The sequence below is a fragment of the Rhipicephalus sanguineus genome, chromosome 10 (assembly GCF_013339695.2).
Source record: "Rhipicephalus sanguineus isolate Rsan-2018 chromosome 10, BIME_Rsan_1.4, whole genome shotgun sequence".
Classification (NCBI taxonomy): domain Eukaryota; kingdom Metazoa; phylum Arthropoda; class Arachnida; order Ixodida; family Ixodidae; genus Rhipicephalus; species Rhipicephalus sanguineus.
The window spans coordinates 13,767,805-13,794,885 of record NC_051185.1 but is presented as its reverse complement, the minus strand read 5'-3'; the positions used below and the strand labels follow the sequence as shown (position 1 = coordinate 13,794,885).

The following is a 27,081-nucleotide window of genomic DNA, read 5'->3' as shown; positions in this document are numbered from 1 at the left end:
CTCTAATTTGTTTCCCGCGTCTTTAGGGCCAGCAGCCGAGCACCGTAACCCCTCGACCACCGCGGCGGAATCCAAGTTTCAGGCAAGATTACATAACCTCAATAGAATAACAACCTGTCTACGTAGTGTTTCCTGGGACGAAGGAAGGGAAAGTTACTTTTCTTTTGTGAGCAATGTGGTACCTTGCACCAGAAAAATGTCGAAAAGTGAGAATGAGAGAGACAGGAAAGGCGGGAAAAGCGGCCATACTACTGCGGGTGTCGCTGTGCTACACTTTTAATGAGGTCCCGGCTAAATGCCGGCTGCATCCTGGAAACTAGACAAGAAATGTCCGGTTTCTTGGTTATATCTAGCACTTTAAGCGGGACCTGATGAAGATTGTATACTTTAGTTACTTCGTCGAAATTCCCACCAAACAATTTCACTGAATTCTAGACCATCAGATGTGAATATTGTGACTCATATCGCAATGGTTTCAATGTGTTTCTTCATTTGCACTTTGGCATGCGAATTATGCAGTGAAGCTTGCAAGGGCCTGCCGTTGAAACATTTATTATATACAAGAAATCAAGATTGCTATTGATGCCACCCGCCCGTAGAACGCGATGACTGTACCTTGAGTTCTCATTTCTCAAATTGTCAAACATTCGACATGCATAAGGTTTTTGCACTGGCTACGATGCCCATTGGCACTTAATGCCTACCCAATACGGCTACTGCAGGTGGATACCTGGCGACTCTACCCCGTATGGTTGCATCGCAGCGCCTATGAGATGCATTCGGCTGATTACTCGAGCTTTCTATAAAAGGTCATTCATTTTATTTCGATCACGGCAATAAGATACAGCCGGCTGCAGCGTTTTAGCGCCTACTCGCCATTGGCAAAGAACAAAATTTATCGAAGCAAGACGGCAGCGGTTGGTTAGGATACATCGTGAAGTAGGCAACAACGCATCGCAAGGCACGAACAAAAGGAACGAGCACCCTGTTGTCTTTTTTTTTCTTTTGTTCGTGTCTTGCGTTGCTCTGTTACGAGCTTCGCGAGAGGATATAGTTTGTATCATTCAATGTCTAAATTCGACATTGCTAACAAGAATCAAGCACCAGAGCAAATCAAAACTCGGGACATAAGAAACCATGTCAGAAAAAGAAAACGTAGCAACAACGGGAACATTACTTACTCCACCATGAATGTGAGCGCGATTACCAGAATGAACCAAAATTTCACGGCCCGCATTTGAATGCTATTTGCTGCACACTCTCTTCCGTTAAGTTTGCAATAGTGCCCTGAAATGTACGTGCACCTATATGCACAGAATGGGGTGCAATTAAATTTGTAATGGAATATAATACAACATAAAATATGGAATAAAATACAAATATACAAATGACAATAATTGTTACCTACATCCTTCAACGTCAATGAAAGGTTAGCAAAGCTATCGATTATTAGCTGTCATGTTTTTCAGGTTCAAGCCGGGCAATATGTCACTGTGAATTACGTCGTACTATTCGGTACCTCGCTGATGCTTAAATATAGGCCTCATTGTTCTAAGCTTTAATTTTCGTGCTTGCTTGATTCGTGCTTGCTTGAATGCCATAGAGTAAGAGATTATATGGAGAATCCGAGGAGCGAGGCTGTTTCAAGGAAATATTCATTGCGTGGTTGTGAATGTGTTTTCTGAAAACAAAGTTTATTGCGATAACAATTTCATTCATTCTCAAGCAAGAACAGAATTGCTAGATTCAAAGCAATACTGAAGCTTTGATAGCCAGCCTGCGTGCCGACGACATAAGGCGTCGAGGATGGCAAGTGTTCATCAGCGTAGCATAATGCTCCGATGAGAAGGACAGAGGGAACCCAGTTTCGTACGCTAAACTTGTGTTTCATTAATTCAATGCCTTTCTCTTGGTTAAATGACAATACAGACGCGTGGCTGAAACCGCTTGCTTTTTGGAGTACGTAACTTACTTTTGTTGTACGGAACTCGTGTTCACGATCACATCGTGATGCATTTATGCGAGACACAGTGTGGTTACACCGTAAAAAAAATCGCAGCATATCCACGTGGTGAATGATGATCAGTGGGGCGAAGCTCCGGAGGAAATGATCGGTAAACCGTGAATCTTCCGTGTAACGCCCCATCAATCATCATACAGAGTAAGAAATACTGTTTGTATATTACAAACATCAAACTTTTATTTTTCTTAATTAAATTATGCTTGGCTTGCGTTGTCCCTTCATTATCGCGGCTTTATGGTCCGTGAAATGAAGGGATAGCGGTTCCTGTACGGGTTGCAATTGGAAATTTGAAAATACCAGGTCTATACACGTCCCTCGGATGGTCGTTGGTTTCATATGATCAAAGGACGTGCACGTGAGAGCACATTCGGCTGCCGTATGTTGTATTAAACATTAACCACTCATTGTTCTTCTCGGTAATATCGACACTCAGGTCACCAACTAACACAAATGGTCTATTCTTGTACTTGTCATAATTACACAATGCCATGTCAATGAATGTCTTGATATTCCCACTCGACAAATTGGGTGCAAGGTACATGGTCATGATTATGCATCCATCAAAATCGATGACCGCATATTCACCGTTGTGGCTCTGTGTCATTGGTAGTAGTTTCAGATCTTGTGCCTTTCCTGTTTGCTTGACGTATACGGCACCTGCAGGACGCTCTGCATCATCGATGCACACGACTGGAACGTATCTGTGATGGTGTAGTGTGGGCCCAGGATACGAAATAATTCAACCGGCAGTCAGGTGATTCTGTACACACAACACAGACTTTAACACAACCGATAACTGACGATTTACACACAACACACTACAGCATTCCTTATCTACATTTTAAACATCCTACGCGCCTCGGCACACAAACTGTCCTACTCGCCGTTATGCCTGTTGCCGCTGCGGCGAGGTCGGTCGTCACCGGTGTTCCTTGTGCAGTCAACAGTCGCGCTGCCTTGACCGTGGCGAGGTGGCGGTGGTGGTGATGGTGTCACTGCAGGCCGGTAGATCACCAGGCCCCTGCAGCGCAGGTTAGCTGCCCGTCGCCAACACCACTCGGGCCCCAGGACCTCAGGCCAGGAACAGACTAGGCTGCCGGTCTCCGTGTCAGCACCGGGCACAGAGCGGGAAACAGGCTCACCAGGTCCACATGGCTGCCGGACGCCTGGTTGAGTGACGCAGCCCGAAGCAGGAAGCCAGGCTCACCAGGTCCGCAAGGCTGCCGAACGCCTGGTTAAGCGATGTCGCGACCCGAACCGCCGACCAGCGGCTGCCGTTCCAACCGTGTCGCGCTCCAACTGCTCGAGCCGCACGCCCCGCTCGCGCTTCCTTTTCGTCGTCTTCTCCTCCAAGGCGTACCGCAGAGCAGAACTGTCGTTCCCTCTTCGCCCCGTCACGGGCCACACAATCCACATCATCACAGTATCCTTTGATATACGGTCCTTTGGCGTTCCACGTCTCGCTAAGACAGAGAACGTCCACCGCAGTAAGTATGGGGTCCCGTTCCACAGCGTCTACGTGGGCATGCAAAGTTCCAACGAAAGCAGTTTGCTTTCAGCCGTTGTTGTTGTTCTTGTTCCTCAGACATTTGGCGCAACCCACTCAGCCATTTTATTTACATTCCTCCTGGCTTCTTCTACCTCTTCTTCTTGCCTTTTCTTTTCCGCCTTGTCCAACCAATTCCTTCGGTTCCTTTGTAACTATACTAAAACTAGCACCATCTAGCGATATTATATGCAATTATATAAATATATATGGAGCGAGCGCCACCAACGCCATCTAGTGAGCACCTCACGAATTAGAGGTGGCTACTACAAACAAACAAACGGAGGATGGACAGACCCACGGCATAAGGAGCTTCGCCCCTAAAATAACGGCCATAGAGACTGTTCGACAACTATGACTCTCTCTGGGAAATGTTTCCAGAGCTGCATTGGCCGAGCCGGAGCGGTTTCGCGTGCATGTACAAGAGCCATGCTGCTCATGCGCGAGGAGCAGTGACGTCGCACGGCGCACAGCTGGCGCACTGGAGCCGCCGCCGCCGCGCGCGCCTCTCCGATCTGCGCATTCCAGACGAGTGACATCATAGCCGTGGAAGACCGGCCGACATACTGGCGCCGGCGCGCGCCCAGCTGTACGCCTCCGTTGGCAGTTCTGACGCTGCACCGGGCGTTGGGGCTATACGCCTAGTGCGCGCCGACGGAAGCGCCATAGGCGGCGAACTCAATCATTGCTCTCGGGAAAGCAAGCAGACGGCCGCCGCGGTTTCCTACGTCGTTGTACGTGTGTTTCCGCGTTGTTCACGTTTCCGTAGTGAAATAAGCAACGTTCGTCGTATGTGTGGTGGTCGAAACTTCAAGGGATGTCGAATAACAATTGCTGTGGAGTGGAGTGCTCAAACACCTACGAAAACGCGCCCGAAACACGGTTTTACTCACTTACCGCAAGGCCTCCTGAGCAAGAGCGGCGGAAGCAATGGATCGCCGCTGTTCGTTGGCAAAGACGAACCGCTTCGTCATTGTGCGGGTTAACACGTCGCTTCTTGTTCTAATGCTTTCGTTCTGCCATATCGGTGCTCGCTGGATGCACTCGATCATGTTGACACCGGTAGACGATCAAAGTTATAAGCCTGAGCATGTGTTGGTTCGGTTCGACCGCCGTGCCCCCCAAGGGCACTTCGCTCAAACGTTCTATATTTCAGAAGTGTTGGAGTTTGGGCGAGTTGGTCATCCATGAACTTAGCTTGTACTAGCGCGGTACATGTACCGCGCTATTACAAGCTAAGTTCTATATCTATTATTTACAGAAACAGAAATACAGCAATGGTTGACTTCAGAAAGAACAAGAAGTGATTGAGACGTCACCTTCGTAAACAAAACAAAGCGGATGTTCACCACGAGCTGCACCTCTTAGCTGGATCTTGTTACGCTGGTCAGCGCGAAGCACCTTTGATATTCACCGGCATGACTATTCACTCCACGCGGACGTTCGTTCTCCTCCGCAGTCGGTCATCACATGTCTTCTCGGCGACCCTCTTCAAGACTTGTCACTGTCATCTCTTGATACTTAACTCGCAGCACTACATCATCAAACAACACGTCTTCTGCGGTCGAGCGAACGATGCTATCACTAGAACGACATAACTTCTTCGCCGACTAACTCTTCACTGACTGACTCTGACCCCGCGCGCTTGCTGCGCTTGCATTGCCTGTATCGGCTCGCGGCTGGGTTCGGGAAGGTGCGTATGATTCGTATGTGCGTAGCACAGCGAAAGCTGGGGAAAGGGCGAGATCCCCTCACCGATTCGTCTGCGGAATCAGACGCCGCCGCTGGCTCGGCTTTGCTTTCTCGAATATCCCGATCTTTCGCGTTCGTTGGCTGTGTCGGTGGCGTCTTCTGCGGAGAGGGTAAGAGGCGCGCGGGCGCGCTCCCGGCGCCTTTTTTTATACTTGTTTTTTCCATGCGCGCGCTCTGTCGCGCACGAACCGTCGGCACCAGGCTTTCATGCCGTCGTTCGAAATCGGCGACGTGCGCTTAGTTAAGCGCTCGTTCGTGAGAAACATCGTGCACAAGTCTACTTTCGTAGAGGCCCGCTCCTTTCCTGCAGCTGCCAGTGCAGAATTAGTTGTCTGGCGCCCGCACGAAGGGGAAATAGCAGCCGCGAACTTCATCCATCTCCTCACAGCAAAGCTGTGCAAAGCGCTCTCGTCTGCTCGGCTTCCCGCACGTACTGTCGGCGGCGCCCGCTAGGTGGCTACCAGTGGCGCCTCTATAGGCGGTGCACAAGGCGTATAGACAGCAGCGTGTAACTACTGTGTCTTTGTGGCAAGAGAGAAATGTCGTTGAGCAAGAAATGAATATACATGTGTCACATAATGCGTATACCGCGTGTGTGTATCATTGAAGCAACAGTAAGCATGGTAATCAAACTAATCCTAGACAACAAGGAGAGCTAAGAAAAATCAGCTGAACCTAAGCACAGGCTACGTATATCCTCGCATAGCCGAGCTAAGCCACTACAATTTTTCATCACTTGTGTAAAATATGGTTACACAGAGGAGCAAATGAGCATTTTCAATGACTCCGCTTAGAGATTTCGTGCCAGCCTCTCGATGAACCAGCTATATTTATTGGGTTAGACTGACACTATCTTTTGGTGACGAGTGCACGTTGTGGGAATTCAGGCGTCCGCAACCAGTTTCTCGACGCCATCTTGCCTTGGAGAGTTCTCGTATGTCTCTGCGCTCGACTGGACGGGTGGCAGCTGGTCATAAATCGCCCGTCACTCTGCTGCCACCCCGCCCTCGAAGGTTAAACACGGTGTCCCATTGGCCCAGTTTTGGCGGGATTCGGACCTGGCTCGCGCTCGCCTAGAAGCGGCGGGCGCGCGACCGGGTTCGGAAGAGACCACTTGGGGACCTCGAAGGGCGCGTACGCGCTTTGGCCGCTCCGGCCGGCGGCGATCCTTTGTTCTTTGTTGTACGTCGCCGGCCGGCGGTTACGTCGTTTTGTCGGGGCCCCGGCCTCAGCGCGCGCGCGCTACCCTCCGCGGTCTCGAAGTCCCGAGGCAGCGCCTCGCGATCGTGCACTGTATACGTTTCTTTCAAGTGTTGCTTTGTCTGTTCTATTTCTTCTGCTCTAGGGTGCGAGATCGCGGGAGCGCTGGCCGAAGGGTAGGTCGGCTCTCCAAACCTGGTTATTTCTTTGTTTTATAGGTGTGCCATTCGCGGCCACATTTGGTAACTTGTATTAGCTAATTGGTGTCATGTGTAAGTATGTCATTCGCGATTGATTCTGGTGTACAACAATTGATCCCTTCGTAGTCCCAGTAATAAATCACTAATTTGGAGAGTGTCGCCTAGGGTCTCCCTCGCTGCGCGCGATGGCTCGCCGTCCCTTCGCGGTGACGGGCCGAGTTCTCGCGCGCAGCAGTTCGAACGGTACACGGCACAGGACGAACGAGGACGCGGCAACCTGCATGAAGCTCCCAGTGCTCGAACCCCCGGTGGTGTTCGGTAAAGGCAACGTGAACATAAGAAAACCGATTGACGACACCACAACGTGTAGCATACTGAAGGTGGCCTCTCATTCCTTCGTAGCTCTGACGCACAGGGATTAAAAATGTTACTCTAAAACACATGTGTAACAAATGTAATTGCGTGACAATCTTCCTTAGAACTTGTTTTTGTGTTGTTTCAAGCATTGTTAGAAACATGTATTTGTAGCTTACTACGAAGAAAAAATAAAATGTCACTGGGGCTCTAGCCAACGCTAAGCAGATGACAGGCCAAGGCGTACGCTTTGAAAGGCACCCTCAATTCTACTGAACTGCTATCGCTTCACCTAGCTCACGACAATGCTCGTTCATTCACTTTTGAAACAGTTCAGTGTACGCTAATCGACTCTTATGTGTCTTGATTTATGTTTTACTCACATAACTTGCCTAGGTGACGGTCTCGAGTCCTTCGACTTGATACGCCCCGCTCAATGACGCCGAACATGTTTAATAAACTTGCTGTCTCAGTGGTCGTTCGCTCTGTCGTTGTAGACGCCGGGGCTTGGCTTGAACCTTTGCTGATGATGACTATGGGGAACGACTATATATATATATATATATATATATATATAGTCGTTCCCCATAGTCATCATCAGCAAAGGTTCATATATATATATATATATATATATATATATATATATATATATATATATATATATATATATATATATATATATATATATATATATATATATATATATATATATATATATATATATATATATATATGTATATATATATAATATCAGGCAAGTGGTTTCAGTGGATCCAGTGATTAATAAAAATTGGCTTGAGCGAACGAACGTACGAAAACTTTTATTAGGCCGGACCCTGGAACAATAAGTTTTGATACGTTCGTTTGCTCAGGCCAATATATATATATATATATATATATATATATATATATATATATATATATATATATATATATATGTGTGTGTATATATAATGCGCACACATTTCGATGATTCGATGAAAGATTGCAGGAGAGTATTACACGCATAAAGTTGCAAAGTGCAGTTGCTGCAGCAAGTGACTACACCATACAATCATGCCAGAAAAGCCACTGCACACTGCAAACGCCGAAATGGCTAACGATACGACGCAGGATCATTTCGGTTAGCGTTTAATACTAAGTTCTAGGAGTGGCGTAGCTTAACTGTAGTCTAGGAGTATATAGCCCAGTGGTGGCGTGGTTTAATTGACTGTAACTTTGATTACGGTTACTTTGGTAGCACAACCTCATTTTATTTGCGCTGCAAGCCTCGGCATTTATTCAGGCGAAAACCCTAGATGCGTCATAAAACACAATTTTACCGTCGGCATCAGCGTCCCGCGGCGCCGGCGACAACACGAGTGACCTCAGAAATCATCACTTGATTTCGTCAGCATAACTCGTCATAATGACGTCACATATCACCAAAATGTTTCGCTTACCACAATCGTGATGCGGATGGTGTGCAAAAACCAGCATGTACCGCGCTTTGGGGGCGCTGTTGCAAGCACAGCTGGCAAATGTTTATTCGGTGTACGTCAGTACGACTTCCGTCACACTACGCTGACATCGACCTGTGAACCCCCCAATTCCCTCCGAATACCCGGAGCTTCTCCGCAGAAATTCTGTTATAAATGTTTTCACCCCCCCCCCCCCCCAATTCCACAGATTGTTTCAACTTCTTGTACGCCGTTGAGCTCCTGGAATTGACACGAACTTTTTCTGAGCGTTAGTGGTATATTTTATTTCATATAGTACGTGCGCAGGTAGACAATGCGGTTGTATGGTGTGGGCTCGAGTCACCAAATACTAATATGCTGGCCCACATGTGAGCATTGACCTGCTTCTTCGGTTGCAATCGCAGTATGGTCCGCACCATGGGTCATTTCGTTGACTGCAAGGCTAGAAAAATGGGTAGGAAAGTATGCATTATTGAGGTCGGGGCTTCAATGTGCCGTTTACCGTTTCCTCAGTTCTTCATTTTGCCTTCAGCCCCGTAGTGAAACAATTAATTTCTTCCGATCACGCAATATTTCTGAATGTGCGTGAGTGAACAGTGTGTTAAACACTTTTCTTGTTCTCTTTGAATTGTTCTAAATATTCTGCATATGGTCGTCTGGAAGAGTCTGAACAATCGGTCATGTTGTTGTTCTGTGGTTTTTGTAATATAACTTTTGAATAACATCGTGCATATTTAACCTCCATGTTATATATTTCCAAACATTACACTTTATCTTTTAGCAAACAAATTTTTATGTCTGTTATAGCATTTACCATTCGTTTATCCCCTCATAAATATTGTTTCATTTCTACCTGTGCAAGCCTCACAGTTGCACTTTTTATGCAACCTTCTTGGTAATTTCTCTTGCTTGCTGACTTAATTGTACTATTCGATGGAAGCTATCCGGTGTTCATAAATATTTGGGAACTATCGGGCGTTCATGATTACGTGTATCGCTCTTGCTTTCCCAGATGTCACTACGTTAGTTAGTTTTACCACACTTCTCCGTCAATTCAATGATGCACCTTCAATCTCGGAGATATATATACAAAAAAGGTGTAGCTGGGAGGCATACTGGCACACCGTAATGTTTGTAGACTCCTTATAATTTTCAGTAGCAGAGTACATAAATATGATCATTAAGGGGGGTTTTAAGATCGATTGGTGAATCGTATCTGCTCAGTTCTGTTCTAACTGGCTTGCTGTAGAGAGGTTGAGCTTTGTATCAGCTCGTCTGCTCCATTTCTGCAGCAGCATCATTGCTTTAGTTATGCAGCAAGAAACAATTGGTTACCCAAGAAACACCAATAAAATGTAAAATGGCAATGTACAGTTCACTTGAAGACCACTTTTTTATAAAAAGTTCACACGCACACATTTATGCCCGAATTCTGCCCAGAGTATACAAACTAACATATCACTTCGTATATGGGTGCGCAAAGCGGCTCGTTATCTACGCTTATCTAAGTATTTTAGGAAGATGCTCGCTATTTCCTGTAGAGGCTTTGACGGCCCCGGTCCAATAAATTTTTGTCATGTGAAAGGGCGCCTGTCCAGATTTGCAACTTTTAAAGACGATAGTCTTTATTGGGATACTTAAACGGAGAAATTTTGGTCTGTCTGTCTCTCTTTCTATTTGTCGGCACGTCACTCGATTCAGCCACTCGGCCAAAGTTGAACCACTTGGCCAAGGGCCAGCCATGTTGAACGGCTGACTAGGTTCATACTTGTGTACATTGTCGATCATAAAGCAAACAATACGCATATCTGAGGCGTAACATCACTAGGTAAGTATTAGGTGGTGTGTTCCTTCAATAGAAAATACATACATACATAATTCTAAAGGCCCTAGTTTCTTAAGCTGCGCTGAAAATGCGACTGCGCTGAAACTTGCCTTAATTCGTGCCCTCTGCACGAGCTCATTGTTGTTTCGGTTTCGGTTCTGTATTGCACTGCACGAATGCCGTGGGGCGCCGCTCTGGCTTTCCTGTTTTGCCCAGGCGACGTGTAAATAAGAGTGTGTGGAGAGTACTCGTTGAGTGCGGACGTTTCTTTTGCTTCAGCGCTTCGCGCCAAACAGCGTGTTCGGGCTGGCTGGCGTCCCCGCCGGTCTCGTTGGTCACCGCCGGTCTTCGCCTGCTGCTGCGCCGGGACTACCAGCCCGCAACACAGCACTCTAGTTTCCCGACGTATTGCCAGTTCGCGTCCATATCTCACGCAGCGCCTCTTCTATCGTCTTTAGACGACATTTGCAGCGAAGCACGCAGATACGCGGCCAATCTTTTTCTCTAACTGCTTTTCATTAGCGTATTTTACTCATTCCAGAAGAATGTGACTAGCATTATCATCTTCATGACCGGGTCAGCACACCGGTGACTTGGAATGGTGTTGCCGCACACAGGTGACTTGAACAGGTGATTTGGAAATTGGAATAGAGGCTGAGCACAAGTTTTTCGAAAATATTATGTTTGGGCGATGAGCTCGGAATATATGACGTCTGTGGCTTAGTTTCTCGATTTTTAGCACATTATTTATGGAGGTGTCCAATGACACAGGATCATCATACGCAATATTTTCGTCTAACAGGATGCACTGTGGCTCATGATTTAAGTTTCGCAGAGAATCTTGCTGCGTGGACCGTCTCATGTGGTAACGGCCCTTTCAGCATTTTTTTTTTTCATCCAATTGCGGGGCGCTGGTTAGCAGTGTTAATTATCACCTGTCTACCTTTGACGTTTTTTGCCACGTCTGCTACGCTTGCAGGAGTAAGGTGTGAGAAGTTTTGCCCTGCTGCTATGTTAGCTCAAAAACAGAACGCGGTAACGCTACTGGACGTACATATAGCAAACACACAATTTCCTGAAACCTGAGTGGTATAACCAGAGCCATGGCTGAGAGCACACGGTACCAAACCCCAAACCAGATGGTTGGTGGCAGTAATAAACCAACCCTGGCGCTAGTGGTATCTGTGGCCGTACTCTGGTATCTATGGCTGGCGGGCGTTGAGCCCACTGAGCTACCTCCAAACACATAACGGAGGCTATATGAACGCGCCTGTTATATTTTACACTTCCCCTCTAAGTGCTCTTGCATGGATGGATAGATGGATGGATGCTGTGAGCGTCCCCTCTATAACGGGGTGGGGACACGTGTGCCACCAGGCTCGAGAAAAGAAACGCGCTGTTGCTGCGACCGTCCCATTCGGCGCGTTTCCAATGCAAGTGTAATTTCGTTTAACACACCACGAGGGGGCGGCTTTAACCGAAACCTCGCTCATAGCAGCCACCCATATCGAAAAATAGCTCTCCGACGCTGCCTGGCTGTCGCACCGCATTCCCCGCTCGCCCTGTGAGAACTAACTGCCAGGCTAGAGGGAAGACACGACGCGCGTAGCGTTTCTCTTCGCGTTTCACGACGTTTTGGAGGAGTGCATATCGAGTATCAGTATTATGCGCTTGTCATAGAGTTTCATACAATAACCTAGAGAGGAAAGTGGCGCTGCGATTGTTCATCCACTATGGGAATCATAGTTTCCTACAATACTTACTAGAGGGAACTCTGGCGCTAGTGTCTATGGGAGCTACAACGCATGACGCTTCAGGCAGCATGGGAATGATGGGTAGTACACAAATTTGTCTAAACTTCGTTCTTTCGGCTCCGTTTGGCTCCGCGTCGGCTGCATCCGCTTTGTCGCAAAACGAAGTTCAGCAAAAGTCAGCAGTTCCACTTCACCACATTAACCTTTTTAGGCTCACCAAATCAAACCTGGTCACGAAGTTCACAACGGTCTATTCTTTTATCCGAAACAAACGCCAAAACACAGCAATAAACGAAGCCACAAGTACGTTTGAAGCCCCAAGCACGAAGACTAGGCAAATTTTTGTACTACCCATCATTCCCATGGTAGCTGAACGATCGCAGCGCCAGTCCCCTCTAGTTAATTTTAGGAAACTCTATGATGGGAAGTAAAGGCTTCGGACTGGATTTCGTTAGCTAGCAAACTATCCAAGGATCTTTTTCTACAGTTTCAGTTTCGTTCTTCGCGAGGCGTGGGCAGTGGGGTGCGTTGCAAAGCACTCAAGCACTGCCTTTGTTTTTCAAAGAGGCTGAAGACCGCCAGCTTTCTTGGTTTGCTGCCACGTTGCAGCTTTACAGGTTGTATTTGAAAGCTTTAGCGAAGCGTCGTGCACTCGCCGCTGCGCATAGATGTACGTCCCATGCCAGTGCAGGAAATTCCATAGAGTTCACGTTTTGTTATAAGCGCTACTTGTCAAAACTCTTTCAAATCGACTGCAAAACGATGGCGAAGCTAAGAAGACGCAGTCACGCTCCTCTGACTCGACCTCACAACGAAACGAGGGATGCGTTGTGCGCAGACCACCTGGACAGACACATCTGGCGTCGCAGCACATGATACGTTAAGTGTTTTTCCCTCAATACGGTACTGTTATTTCCATAAATAGATAATGCGTAATTTCGATGGTAAGACAAGCGCGTTTGTTTGAAGTGTAAAAAGAATTCATTTTTTTGTGATGCCATATCTTGAACACAGTTGCAGAGCAATGCATACCCTGGTGGTTGAATTTGTCCAGGTTTCACTTCCATCTCACGGTCACGCAAACTTTTTGCAATAAGCTTTAGATACAAAAGAATGAAGCAAGTTTTAATTGGAAATAACTTCATATCGCTTTGTTTTACACTCGGCAAGCAAGCGTCGCGAATCTCAAGAACGCAATCCATCCGAAGCAGATCCGAAGCCTGTACTTCCGATCATTCCCATGGTGGTTGAAGCGCCGCTCAAGGAGTCCGCGTAGACACTAGCGCCAGATTCCCCTCTAGGTATTATTGTAAGAAACTCTATGTGCGCTTGTTGATGCCATATTTGCGCGGGATTCACCATATGCGGTGTCCACGTATTTGTTACGAACTCCAGCTACTGCAAGGGTTAAATCATGATCATGGGCGTTAGTTATCGGTACGCAGATGTGTCACTAGGCGTCAACGTGAGTTCGTCCACATCAGCCGGTACTACATCTGCCAAACAACAATAGACATTATGCAAGCTCTGATATACCAATGCACTAAAGCAATCAACTACTTCTGTGACGACACATTTCACTTTCGGGTTATAGTGATTCCTATGACAGGGGTATCAAGCACGTTTTTTTACTTACTAGACCAATACAATTTCTGAAGAAGGGGTGCACTCTCACACTTGAGATATCCCTGCAAAAGAATGGAGCACTAGTGGTAAGCTTTGTAAAGAACCACGTGATTTGTGGTGCATTAGCAGTGCAAGAGAAGAAATCGAACGGTCGAACACAGGCTAACAACCACCACGGAAGAAATGGGAACGCTCCTGTACGTGGAAGTTCACTTGGTGCAGCATTTATCAACTGCTGTACGCGCTTGTTCCTTTTCTTCAAATGTGGTGAATGCGTGCTGTAGAGCATCGCGTGAGGAGTAGGCTGATTTACAATTCCTTAGCAATAGACATATGTTTTTTCCTCTGCGAAAATGGCTTATGCCCACAATAATGTACAAGCTATAAGTCGGATGAAATTTCTGGAGTAGGTTTAGTTCCAAGCAGAAACCCTAAAAACCAGGAAACGTAATTGCGGGTGCTTCGTGAAGACGCCATCAACTGCTAGGGCACGTCGCACGACCCTGTGGTTTCCATTTACTTTAATATAGATGTTTGCTCACTCACACACAACAGGCGATTACAAGTGTGTGTGTGTGTGTGTGTGTGTATATATATATATATATATATATATATTTTTTTTTTTTCACTGACATTTTAGAAGTTCTGTAGGTGGTCTTTGATTTTACTTGCAGTAAAGTAGTACACTCCTATCGTAACTAACTCTAATGCAGAGTTACGCCGTTTTTACAGAGATAGTTCGGCGCAATATTTGTAGCGTTCGTGTGCGTACCCAATATTAGCGCGTAAGCACAACCTTAAATTTAAGGGGAGTTGCGAAAGCACACTAGAATGGCAATTCATCTGAACTGTGATTTTTGTAGCAAAGTCAAGAAAAATGACACTTCTCCTTCGGAATAGATGTCGAATAAGGTATCAGAAAAGTGTAATACTGATGTCGAGATGACAAAGAATAGACGTAGGGAAATCGCTATAATCTCGCCTTTGTTGCAACGCTGTACTGGGGCAGCTTGATCAAATTTACCCCTAATGAATATCATGGAAGCATACATTAGATTTGGAAAGTGCGAGTCCTTTCGTGATTGGTTAAATTAGTTAGAAAGCATTTCTTCTTTCACGTGGAAGATATTCGGGGAATCTTGAAAATGGTCGCCGTTAGACATTTATACACAGAAAATGATGGAAGATTGCGCTAGGGTCCGCCGCCATGGTGTAGGGGTTACTGTGCTCGGCTACTGACCCAAAGGTCGCGGGTTCGAACCCGGCCGTGGTGGTCGCATTTCGATGGAGGCGAAACGCTAGAGGCCCGTGTGCTGTGCGATACCAGTGCACGTTAAAGAACACCAGATGCTCAACACTTCCGTAGCCCTCCACTACGGCGTATCTCATAATCATATCGTGGTTTTGGCACGTAAAACACAAGATAATATTAAGATAACACTACTTACGTTGTCCGTGGAACGCGACGATAAACGAAGTTTGACATTGGTTGTGAAGTCCTCTAATACAGAATGCCTAACCTACACGCTTATTCCGCATGGCTACTCGGCACGGCTGGCTCACCGCGCCTATGAGGCGCATTCGACTGACGATTTAAGATCTATGTATGAGGCCGTTATGCTACGCGTTCGTCATTACACCAACCATGGCCTCCGAGATGGCGGGCGCGCGGCGGGTTTCTCTCCGGCCGTCCCAATCGCCGCGCTCCTCAGCAAAAAAACGAACATCGCGTCGCGCGCCCGGCTACCGTGAGATGGCGCACTCACTTGGGATTCCGTAGAGTTACTGTATATGCTACCTTTGGGTAGCAGAGTTGCGCATAGGTCTGGCTAGCAACCATGGCTATGTCGCGAAGACTCACTCCGTTTTTGCAGGCGGCATGCCTACCGGGTCACCGGTCGACATGTTTGGCGTGTCGAAGACCGGTTATTTGCTTTAATGTGAATGACTATGTCAATCCAGTTCGCTGCAGTGGCGCCATCGAGAAATACAAAACTTGGCCCCAGCGTCAGCTTCTCCGCAACGCATGGTTGCTGGCGGCGTTTGGAAGACAGATGCGCAACTCTGCTACCTAAAGGTAGCATATGCAGTAACTCTAGGATTCCGGCGGCAGCGGAGACTGCGGCAGAAAGCAGAGCGCGCGGAATTACAGCGTGCGCATGTTTTTTTTTTTCTGCGTACGAGCAACCATTGCCGCCAGGATCTTCTGGATGCACTGAAGGTAAGTATTTTTTTCTGTTACTGCATTTATTTTGGTCAAATTTACGGAGAAAAGCACGGCAACTGCTGAATTTACCTGATATAAATTATTGTAAGGAGGTATCAATTCGTCTTTGGTAGTGTTACATTTTTTTCATTACGGTCCGTTTTGTCTCGGCGCGAAATACCTTGATTTGAGAAATATACAGGGGCGTTCTAGCAGTCTTCCTTTGTGGAGACGTGTATGGGTGAAAACTGGGCTAATTTCCGTCGTTGAATCATATTGCCCTCCTATCGTGACACATCGTTTTACTATTTGATCGCCTACGGATATTTATGAGTTGGTCAGTCGAAGTACGGTTACGCTCTAGATAAATGAGTGCCCTGGTGATTTCACTGAGGTAAGATGATAAGTAATATTGCCGGAATATTGTTGAAGGCTTCGATTAGCCGACCTACATTTACTCCACACATCGTTCACAGTGAAAGTGCCTGAGTTGTGATCGCCTCCTTTTTCGTCATCCGGATTTTGCTGACGTTTTGGTAGCACAATGGCAATATCAGTATCGTGTTCATTTACTGTGCTCTCGACTGCATCCAAATCAATCAATCGATCATAAATGAACAAAACGCGCCTGCAAGCAGTCCGTGGTCGTCGCAGAACCGACGACTTTCAGTCTAGACCACGGTCTAGACGTATGGCGACCGCCTGCAACCTCCTCCCTGTCTCCTGCGGCGCGACGGGAGGTAGTTGGAAAGGGAAAATGGGGAAGCCTCATGGGCGAGTGCGAAGCATTGTGCGCTATGCGAGCGCGGCTTTCGCGCCAGACTTGATGGCGCCGGCGACATCGCGAGGAGAGAACATGACGATTGCTGATGCCGGGTGCCGAGTTTGGTCGGCTTTCAGCGTGCGCTCGACCTTATTTCTTTGTAACGCGCTCATGCTGCGGGGTTTGCGCGGATTTTATCTTGCGTGTTTGTGTCGCAGGCGTTCTGCGTAAAGCAGACAAAATTTTGGCGTGGAAGTGGAAATGAATGTTTGATTCAATAGCAGTGATTTATTAATTGAAGTTGCAGACTACATACAGCTATATAACTGAAACTGTCAGTGCTGTGTTTTTTGTTGTTGTTGTTGTTGTTGTTGTTGTTGTTGTTGTTGTTGTTAGAGAAAATGTTGTGAGGTCCTGTGTCTTCTCTTTAATTTCAGGAATATGGCATACTGCTGCGTGCCTTTCTGCAAGTCGAATAACAAGAAGAAGCTTGGGATCAGTTTTCATGAATTTCCGGGAAATGAGACGTATCGGCAGGCATGGCTGAACACTATATCAAGAAAGGATTTCGTGCCGATGTCACTTTTTTACTTCTTTATGCTGCTGTGACGGCATTCACCTGTTATACAATGCCTGTAAAGCATTCCGTATAGAAGGAAGTGCCATGCAAGTTGTCAATAAAGGCAATATAAACAAAGTGTTCCTAATAAAAAAATTGAGTGCTGCTGTACGTGTTTTCATTTCGCTATATGTTGTTACACCAAAGAAAAAAAAATTCACAAAGGAAGCAAGCACCGATACCTGCTTTTTGCGATACTGCTTCCAAACGGACTGCTTCCGTCGCAGGCCTTAAATCTAGCTTACAACATTATCTACATACCTATTGTGGGCTTGGGGCCAGTGGTCGGCCGAAGCCCTCAGAGAACACGTAGGCGACAAGAAGAACGCGTTTAATTTACGAAGGCCCGGCAACGACTGATCGGTCTTTAGCGGCAGGGCGAGCGCGAGCCCCTGGTGTGATCACGCTCAGCCGCATCATCGTTCTTTTTTTTTCTTCTCCTTCTCTAGCGCCCCCATACTATACATCCCCCAAATTTCGAAGTATAGTAAGTTTCTAGCATATGCGGATATCTTGCAGAGGCATCACTTTTCTAAGTGCTCTAATAAAGGCGGCGCATCTGCAGCAAAAAAAAAAGCCCATTTGAGAATCGACAGGCCCCGGCATTGACTTGGCCTCTCGTAGACCAGACATTTCCAAATCACCGCGAGGTTAATAAAACCGCAAAATCATTTTTTTTCCTCGCCACATGCAAGCTGCGCCAACAGCGCGGCAGCTTTTCTGATCCTGAAGTTACTGTATACGCTGGTAGCAGAGTTGCGCATCTGTCTTCCAAACGCCGCTAGCAACCATGCCTTGCGCAGAAGCTGCCGCTTGGGACAATTTCTGTATTTTTCTACGCCGCCGCTGCAGCGAATTGGATTGACACCAGACATTGACAATTAAGTTAATCACCGGTCCTCGACACACAAACATGTCGATCAGCGACACGGTAGGCATGTCGCCTGCAAAAAACGGAGAGCGGCTTCGCCGCATAGCTCTGGTTGCTTGCCAGACCTATGCGCGACTCTGCTACCTAAAGGTAGCATATACAGTAACTCTATCTGGATGGATGGATGCTATGAGCGTCCCCTTTAAAACGGGGCGGTGACATGTCTGCCACCAGGCTCGAAGAAAAAAAAAAAGAAAGAAAAACATGCTTGATCCCTCCGTCATAGGAATCGGAATAACACGAAAATAAAGCGTGCCCTGACAGAAGTAACTGAATGTTTACTGTACATTGATATAAGAGAATTTGCAAAATGTATATTGACGTCTGGCAGCTATAGCACCGTTTAACGTGGAAGTACCCACTTTGATCATTGGTGGTACATCTCCATCCCGACGACTAGCGTCCATGCTAAATGATTAAACAAACCCTTGTTGTAGCTGTAGTAGTTAACAGTGAAAGCGTAATCAGAGAACGAGGTGTGATAGCCAGAAGAGCGTCGCGTATTGGACGCAGAACTTGGTCGCCATCCAGCGGCATGTTAAAATGTGATGAACACCGCGGCCAGACTAGAGGGAAACGCAAAGCGCGTCGTGCCGCCCCGCGGGGAACGCGTTGTTACAGCCGCGTGAGGCAGGTGCGCGTCCAAGAGCTATTTTTGGTTTGGATTAGCGTGATGCTATGAGCGAGGCACGCTCTTACGACGCTTGCGCTAAGGTCGCCACCTCGCGGTGTGTTAAGGCATTGACAAAATTGAACTATTGAAAACGCGCCGAATGGTACGGACGTGTAACGCGTTGCAGGTGTTCATCGCGGTGGCCACAGTAATTACGAATTACTTTACTTTACCGCTTCCAAAGAGCAACACCACTCCGCCGACCGGGAGAGTGGTAGATATAACAGGCGCGTTTCTAAAGCCTCTAGAGTCTGAGACCGTGGCGCAGTGGATAGCGTGCCCGGCATTTGTTGTTGCGGACCGAGCGGTCGTGGGTTCGATGCCCGTTGTCGGGACTTTTTTTCTTTGCCATCTGATCGTGTATATTTTTTCAACATCATTTCCGTGACGGAAATACGTCACTGAAGTCTTGGTGGACCCCGGCATAAAACACTTTCGTGTTAAAAAAAGCTTCCTTGTTTCATGTTGGCCTAATACCTTATCTACATTGATTAAATCTGATCCCAGGTAAGTGCGCCGCGGTGCGGAGAAAATAGCGCGCCACGCCCACCTATGGAAATACGCACTCTCCGTGCGATTGGGACGGCCGGAGAAAAACCTGCCGCGCGCCCGCCATCTCGGAGGCCATGCACCAACTATGTCAATGAGTTGCAGTAAGCAGCAGGCGCTTACAGTCTCATCTCCATAGCCAAAGAGCATTAAATTAGTTTTGAATATGCATCTAAATGCGAAAGCATTGCAAACGAGCATGCATTAGAAAAACATGGCAAGCGAGGACACAGGAAGTTTTGTGAACAGGTTGAGGCAATGACAACTTTCCGTACTTCACCATGACTGTGAGTGCAAGCATTAGGACGAGCGTAAGCTTCACTGCCCGCATTGCAATGCAATTGCTGCAGAAGATCTTGCGTGGAAATCGCATTACTTGTAAATTGTCGTTTGTCGTACATACAATGTATATATACATATATATATTGTGAGCGCTGACTGTGTAGTTCATCATATTCACTTGTGCATGCAAATCATCGTGATTATCATCATCTGGTTTGCTCGCCGTTGTTCGGTTTTTGGTTCGCGCGCCTTTGCTGTAAAAAAATAATACGGCAGATCCGATGTACTGTGGGAATCGATGCAATGCGAAGCAGCCGGCGGAGAGCTGCTACATCGCCTTGTTTGTCTTTGAGACAAGTGAAGTCATTCATGCCATGGCATCTAGTTCACTATATATCGTATGTTTGACATGCATGCATGCATATACAATCCGGTATGTGTCATGCTATTGAAACGTATATTCTGGAATATACAATGCATAACCTGTCAGTTATGTTCATGACGCACTAGTGTCATACCACACCAGTTTTGGTATATATCCAGTTAACAAAACAGCCGGAAGCAATCTATGACAGTGTCACGTAAATCATGTCGTACATGACATGACATGCCAATTCTGGTGTATATCAGGCGAGCGAAATGGCCCCCGAGGGCACCATGAGCGTAGCATATAAATCATGTCGTACATGACTTGCATTCATGATTTTCAAGTTTCCACCTCTCATTCACGTTCATAATGCAGTCGCGTTGCGCAATACCAATTTTGATGCATCTCAAGCGAGCGAAATGGCCGCGAGGGCACCATGAGCGTGGCATGTAAATCTTGTCGTACATGACTTGCAGGTCATGATTTACCTGTTACGATGTGTCAGTTATGTTTGTCATAGAGAAATGTCTCATCATACCAGTTTTGGTAGGTGTCCATTCATTTAAACGGCCACGAGCGCCCCAAGGCCATGTAATGTAAATCATGCTGTACATGGCATGGTTGTCATGATTTGCACATTAGGAGCTGTCACTCGTGTTCGTCATACAATATTGTCACGCCATACCAATTCTGGTATATGTCAAATTAACGAAACGGCCGCAAGAGCCAAGGACCGTTGCAAGTAAATCATGCTGTTCATGACATGCATATCATGATTTTTCTTTTGACATGTCGCTTATGTTCGTAATATGGTCATGTTATGTCATACCAATTTTGGTAAACATCCCATTAACGAAACGGCCAGGAAAGCTAAAAGTCGTAGGCGGCTAGATAGATAGATAGATAGATAGATAGATAGATAGATAGATAGATAGATAGATAGATAGATAGATAGATAGATAGATAGATAGATAGATAGATAGATAGATAGATAGATAGATAGATAGATAGATACGCTCAAAGGCGCAGAAGTTCGCTAAGAAATGCTTCGCATTTAAAAGAATCGTTTCGTCGTACCTGACGTCGTCTCACCAGTGTTGGAGGTGCTGGATGTGTATGTATATATATATTATATATATATATATATATATATATATATATATATATATATATATATATAATATTGTCACGTGGTCGTGACATCGACGAAGACAGCAGTCGGCGTTTGCAGAATGAAACCGTTTATTTGGCCGAACTTGTGGCCGGGAAAATGAGAACTAGAACTACAGCAATACACGCTGTACAATGATAGCGGCGAACAGGGCGTCGTCCGTCGATCAACTGACAAGCGGTCAAGTGCGTCGGTTTTTATACAGGTGCTATCGAACTTTCCAGCGATATCGCTGGTGGCGGCGTTATCTCTCGATAAAGCTGGAACATTCGCGTGCGGCGCGAAATCTTAACAAAACGATCTACTACAATCGAGAAGTCTCTCGAACACTGCTTCGCGGGCAGCCTCGAGCGTTGATAACCGCCCTTGCTGGTCAAACCCAAAAAACATCAAAATAGGATAAGAAGTGGGCGTGGCATTGCCCCCTCTGAAAAAGCATCGTCCCGATGCTTGTGAAAGAACAAAGAGAAAAAAAACACAAGTGCATACATAAATAAATTACAATAACAAAGGTAAAAGTAGAGTCCCCAGATTCGCTAACGTGCAAAAAACGGCTTAAGACGCACGACATGGACGACTTCAGGTCGTGCGCGGCGTCGCTGGGAGTTCGTAATGCCGTCCGGGATGACCTCGTAGTCAAGTGCGCCGAGACGTCGAAGAACCTTGCAGGGTCCGAAGTATCGCCGAAGGAGTTTTTCGCTAAGGCCACGTCGACGTATCGGCGTCCAGACCCAGACGCGGTCGCCGGGCTGGTATTCCACGAAGCGTCGTCGCAGATTGTAGCGACGGCTATCGCTGTGCTGCTGGGTCTTGATGCGCAGGCGGGCGAGCTGTCGAGCTTCCTCGGCACGTTGTAAGTAAGCGGCGGCGTCGAGGTTTTCTTCGTCGGTGACATTCGGTAGCATGGCGTCCAGTGTCGTCGCCGGGCTCCTTCCGTAGACCAACTTGTACGGCGTCATCTGCGTCGTTTCTTGGACGGCCGTGTTGTAAGCGAAGGTCACGTACGGAAGGACGGCGTCCCACGTCTTGTGCTCAACGTCGACGTACATGGCCAGCATGTCGGCGATGGTCTTATTTAGACGCTCGGTGAGGCCATTGGTCTGCGGGTGGTAGGCGGTGGTGCGGCGGTGGCTCGTCTCGCTGTATTTTAAGATCGCCTGAGTTAGGTCCGCAGTAAAGGCGGTACCTCTGTCTGTGATGAGGACCTCTGGGGCGCCATGACGCAAGATGATGTTCTCCACGAAGAACTTGGCTACCTCGGCGGCACTGCCTTTGGGCAAGGCCTTTGTCTCGGCGTAGCGGGTGAGGTAGTCAGTTGCTACGACGATCCACTTGTTGCCGGAAGTCGACGTCGGGAACGGCCCCAGTAGGTCCATCCCGATTTGCTGGAACGGCCGGTGAGGTGGTTCGATTGGCTGCAGAAGTCCCGCTGGCCTAGTCGGCGGTGTCTTCCGTCGCTGGCAATCTCGGCAAGTCTTAACGTAGTGGGCGACGTCGGCAGGAAGGCGTGGCCAGTAGTATTTTTCCTGTATCCTCGCGAGCGTGCGGGAAAAGCCGAGGTGGCCAGCCGTCGGGTCGTCGTGCAGGGCCTGCAGAACCTCTGGTCGTAGTGCCGAAGGTACAACGATGAGGTAGTCGGCCCGGGCCGGAGAGAAGTTCTTCTTTACGAGGACGTCGTTTTTCAAGAGAAGTGACGCCAATCCCCTCCTGAATACTTTTGGAACAACGGCGGTCCTGCCCTTGAGGTATTCCACAAGGCCCCTGAGTTCCGGGTCGGCTTGCTGTCGTTCAGCGAAGTCGTCGGCACTTATGGCTCCCAAGAAGCAGTCATCATCGTGGTCGTCCTGCGGCGGTGCGTCGACGGGGGCACGAGACAAGCAGTCGGCGTCGGAGTGTTTTCTTCCGGACTTGTAAACGACGGTAATGTCGAATTCTTGGAGTCTTAGGCTCCACCGTGCGAGGCGACCTGAAGGGTCCTTCAAGTTGGCTAGCCAACACAAGGCGTGGTGGTCGCTCACAACTTTGAAGGGCCGGCCGTAGATGTAGGGGCGAAACTTCGATGTAGCCCAGATGATGGCCAGACACTCCTTTTCTGTTGTGGAATAGTTGATTTCTGCCTTTGATAGCGACCGGCTAGCATAACTGATGACCCTTTCCAATCCGTCGGTCTTCTGCACAAGGACGGCGCCGAGTCCTACGCTGCTTGCGTCGGTGTGGATTTCCGTATCGGCGTGCTCGTCGAAATGCGCAAGTATCGGAGGCGTCTGCAGGCGTCGTTTCAATTCTTGAAATGCCTGAACTTGCGACGTTTCCCACCTGAATTCGACGTCGGCCTTCGTGAGTTGCGTCAGTGGCTCGGCGATCCGTGAAAATTCCTTGACGAAACGTCTGTAATAGGCGCACAAGCCGTGAAAACGGCGTACGGCCTTTTTGTCGGTGGGCGTCGGGAAGTCAGCGATGGCAGCTGTTTTCCGCGGGTCCGGGCGAACACCATCCTTGCTGATCACATGACCCAAGAACAAGAGCTCCTCGTACGCGAAGCGGCACTTTTCAAGCTTCAAAGTGAGTCCGGAGGTCTTGATTGCTTGAAGTACAGCTTCAAGGCGCCGAAGGTGTTCGTCGAAGTTTGAGGAAAACACTACGACGTCGTCCAAGTACACGAGGCACGTCTGCCACTTCAAGCCGGCCAGTACTGTATCCATAACCCGTTGAAAAGTCGCAGGTGCCGACCAAAGACCAATAGGCATGACCTTGAACTCAAACAGGCCGTCTGGCGTTATAGAGGCAGTCTTTTCTCGGTCTCTCTCGTCCACTTCTATTTGCCAGTAACCGGTCTTGAGGTCCATCGACGAAAAGTACTTTGCGTTGTGTAATCGATCCAGGGTGTCGTCTATCCGGGGAAGGGGATACACGTCCTTCTTCGTGACTTTGTTCAGGCGACGATAATCGACGCAAAAACGAAGAGTCCCATCCTTCTTCTTCACTAGCACCACGGGGGATGCCCACGGACTCTTCGACGGCTGGATGATGTCGTCGCATAACATTTCGTCGACCTGTTTATTCACGGCCTCTCGTTCCCGCGTCGAAACCCGGTAGGGACTCTGACGGAGTGGTCGAGCATTTTCTTCTGTTATAATGCGGTGCTTAGCAAGGGGCGTTTGTCGGACCCGCGATGACGACGAGAAACAGTCCTTGTATTGCAGGAGCAGGGTTTTGAGCTTATCTTGCTTGACCTTCGGAAGGCTCGGGTTGACGTCAAAATCCCGTTCGGGACCTCTATTCGTCGAAGCAGGTTCGCCAGCATCGAAGAGGGCCAAAGCATCGCTGGTGGCTACACATTCGTCGATGTAGGCAACCGTCGTACCCATGTTGAGGTGCCTATATTCGTGGCTGAAGTTTGTCAGCAGTACCTTTGCTTTACCGTCATGCAGCTCGGCGACACCTCTTGCGACGCAAATTTGACGATTCAGGAGTAGTTGCTGATCGCCGTCGATTACGCATTCAAGGTTCGCAGGTTTTTCCGTGCCGACGGAAATAATGACGCTGGAGCGTGGCGGAACGGTCACCTGCTCTTCTATCACATTCAGTGCATGGTTCCCTGGCGTCGCGTGGGGCGGGAGCGCTTTGTCTGAGGTTAGTGTTATCGACTCAGACCTCAGGTCGATAACGGCGCCGTGGTCACTTAGGAAGTCCATTCCGAGTATCACATCCCTGGAGCAGTTTTGTAGGATTACAAAGCTCGCAGGATAAGTGGGGTTATTGATGGTGACTCTCGCCGTGCAGACACCAATCGGCGTTATCAGGTGGCCTCCAGCTGTCCGGATTTCTGGTCCACTCCAAGCGGTCTTTACTTTCTTCAGCTTGGTGGCGAATGGCCCACTGACGACGGAATAGTCGGCTCCGGTGTCGACGAGAGCTGTGATGCTGTGGCCGTCGATAAGAACATCGAGGTCGCTTGTTCGTCGTCTTGCGTTGCGGTTAGGTCGTGGCGTCGGATCACGGCTTCGTCGATTTGTCCCACTGTTTCGACGTTGCGTCGTCAGGTTTTCTTCGGGCCGCGAAGTTTCGTCGTGAGGTCTCCGTCCGGTTTGCATCGTGTTCTGAAGGTCTCGTCGCGTTGTCGTCGTCGGCGGCCGCGGAGGATCTTCGGCAGTTCGTCGTACAGCAACCGCACCTCCATCGGTTGCTGCCCTTAGTTTCCCGGATACGGGCTAGGCGACCGGCCCCGGTTTGGGCCAGTGTACTGCCGGCGGTGCGGTGACATGTAGCGGCCGGGCGACGGCGAGCGGGAAGGTCGTCGTTCTTCCCACTGTGTTCCGGTGAGGTAGTCGTCGATGTCGCGAGGCCGTTCGCCTGGCTGCGGGCGCGGCGCGTTGACGGCGAATCCGCGTAGCCCCATCTGTCGATACTGGCATCGGCGGTATGTGTGGCCGGCTTCCCCGCAGTGATAGCAGAGCGGTCGGTTGTCAGGGGCACGCCAAACGTCGGTCTTTCGGGGGCGCAGCGTTGTCCTGTCGGCGGGCGGTATGGCGTCGGTGGTGGTGGCGGCGGTGCCTGGCGGCGGAACTGCTGCGGCGGCGCGGCGTCTTGACGTTCGTTGCGTCGGGCTGCAGCAGCATAGCTCATGGCTTCCGGCTGAGCCTGCGGTGCTTCGGGAATTCCAAGCGATTGCCGGACTTCCTCGCGGACAACGTCGGCGATTGAATCCACTTGATGCTGCGGCGAAGGTAACAGTTTGCGCAGCTCCTCCCGCACAATCGCTCTGATGGTGTCACGCAGGTCATCAGACTGCAGCGCCTGAACCTCCCCGTAGGTCGTCGTAGGAATGCGGCGGTTGTACTGCCTAGTGCGGATTTCTAGTGCCTTTTCGATTGTGGTGGCCTCCGAAAGGAATTCCGAGACCGTCTTCGGCGGGTTGCGCACAAGTCCGGCGAAGAGTTCTTCCTTCACTCCCCGCATCAGGAAGCGAACTTTCTTTTCTTCGGACATGGCTGGATCGTCATGGCGGAATAGGAGAGTCATTTCTTCGGTGTACAGTCCGACGTTCTCATTGGGGAGCTGTACACGGGTCTCGAGAAGGGTTTCAGCCCTTTCTTTCCGGATGACGCTCGTGAAGGTGTTGAGAAATCCGGAGCGGAAGAGGTCCCATGATGTTAGCGTGGACTCTCGATTCTCGAACCAGGTCCTTGCGCCATCTTCAAGGGCGAAGTAGACATGGCGTAGCTTCTCGTCGTAGTCCCAGTTGTTGAACGTGGAGACCCGGTCGTATGCCTCCAGCCAGCTTTTTGGATCCTCGCATGGTGATCCGCGGAATGTCGGCGGCTCCCTCGGTTGATGCATGACGACCGTTGCAGGCGCCACAGCGGCTGTCATTGTGGCTGTTGTCTTCTTCGTTGTGATCCTGGTCTTGTCCGGTAGGGGTCCGTATTGTGGGGGTAGTCCTTCCAGTCTGCGGCTGGCTCGACTGCCGCTGATGGTGTCGGTGTCTTCTTCGCGACGTGGGCTGGGTTCACGGTTTGACGGGGGCGTCCGATCATGGAAGAAGCAGCACCTCCACCAGATGTCACGTGGTCGTGACGTCGACGAAGACAGCAGTCGGCGTTTGCAGAATGAAACCGTTTATTTGGCAGAACTTGTGGCCGGGAAAATGAGAACTAGAACTACAGCAATACACGCTGTACATTGATAGCGGCGAACAGGGCGTCGTCCGTCGATCAACTGACAAGCGGTCAAGTGCGTCGGTTTTTATACAGGTGCTATCGAACTTTCCAGCGATATCG

General features: G+C 48.6%; 1 protein-coding gene across 1 annotated transcript in view; it reads right to left on the bottom strand.

Moving 5' to 3' along the window:
* Positions 1-27,081, bottom strand: part of LOC119372358 (uncharacterized) — a 41,269-nt gene that overhangs the window by 4,333 nt on the left and 9,855 nt on the right. Inside the window, exon 3 of the mRNA XM_037642832.1 lies at positions 13,751-13,802. Coding sequence (XP_037498760.1) covers positions 13,751-13,802 — 52 coding nt within the window. The remainder of the gene's footprint in view (positions 1-13,750; positions 13,803-27,081) is intronic.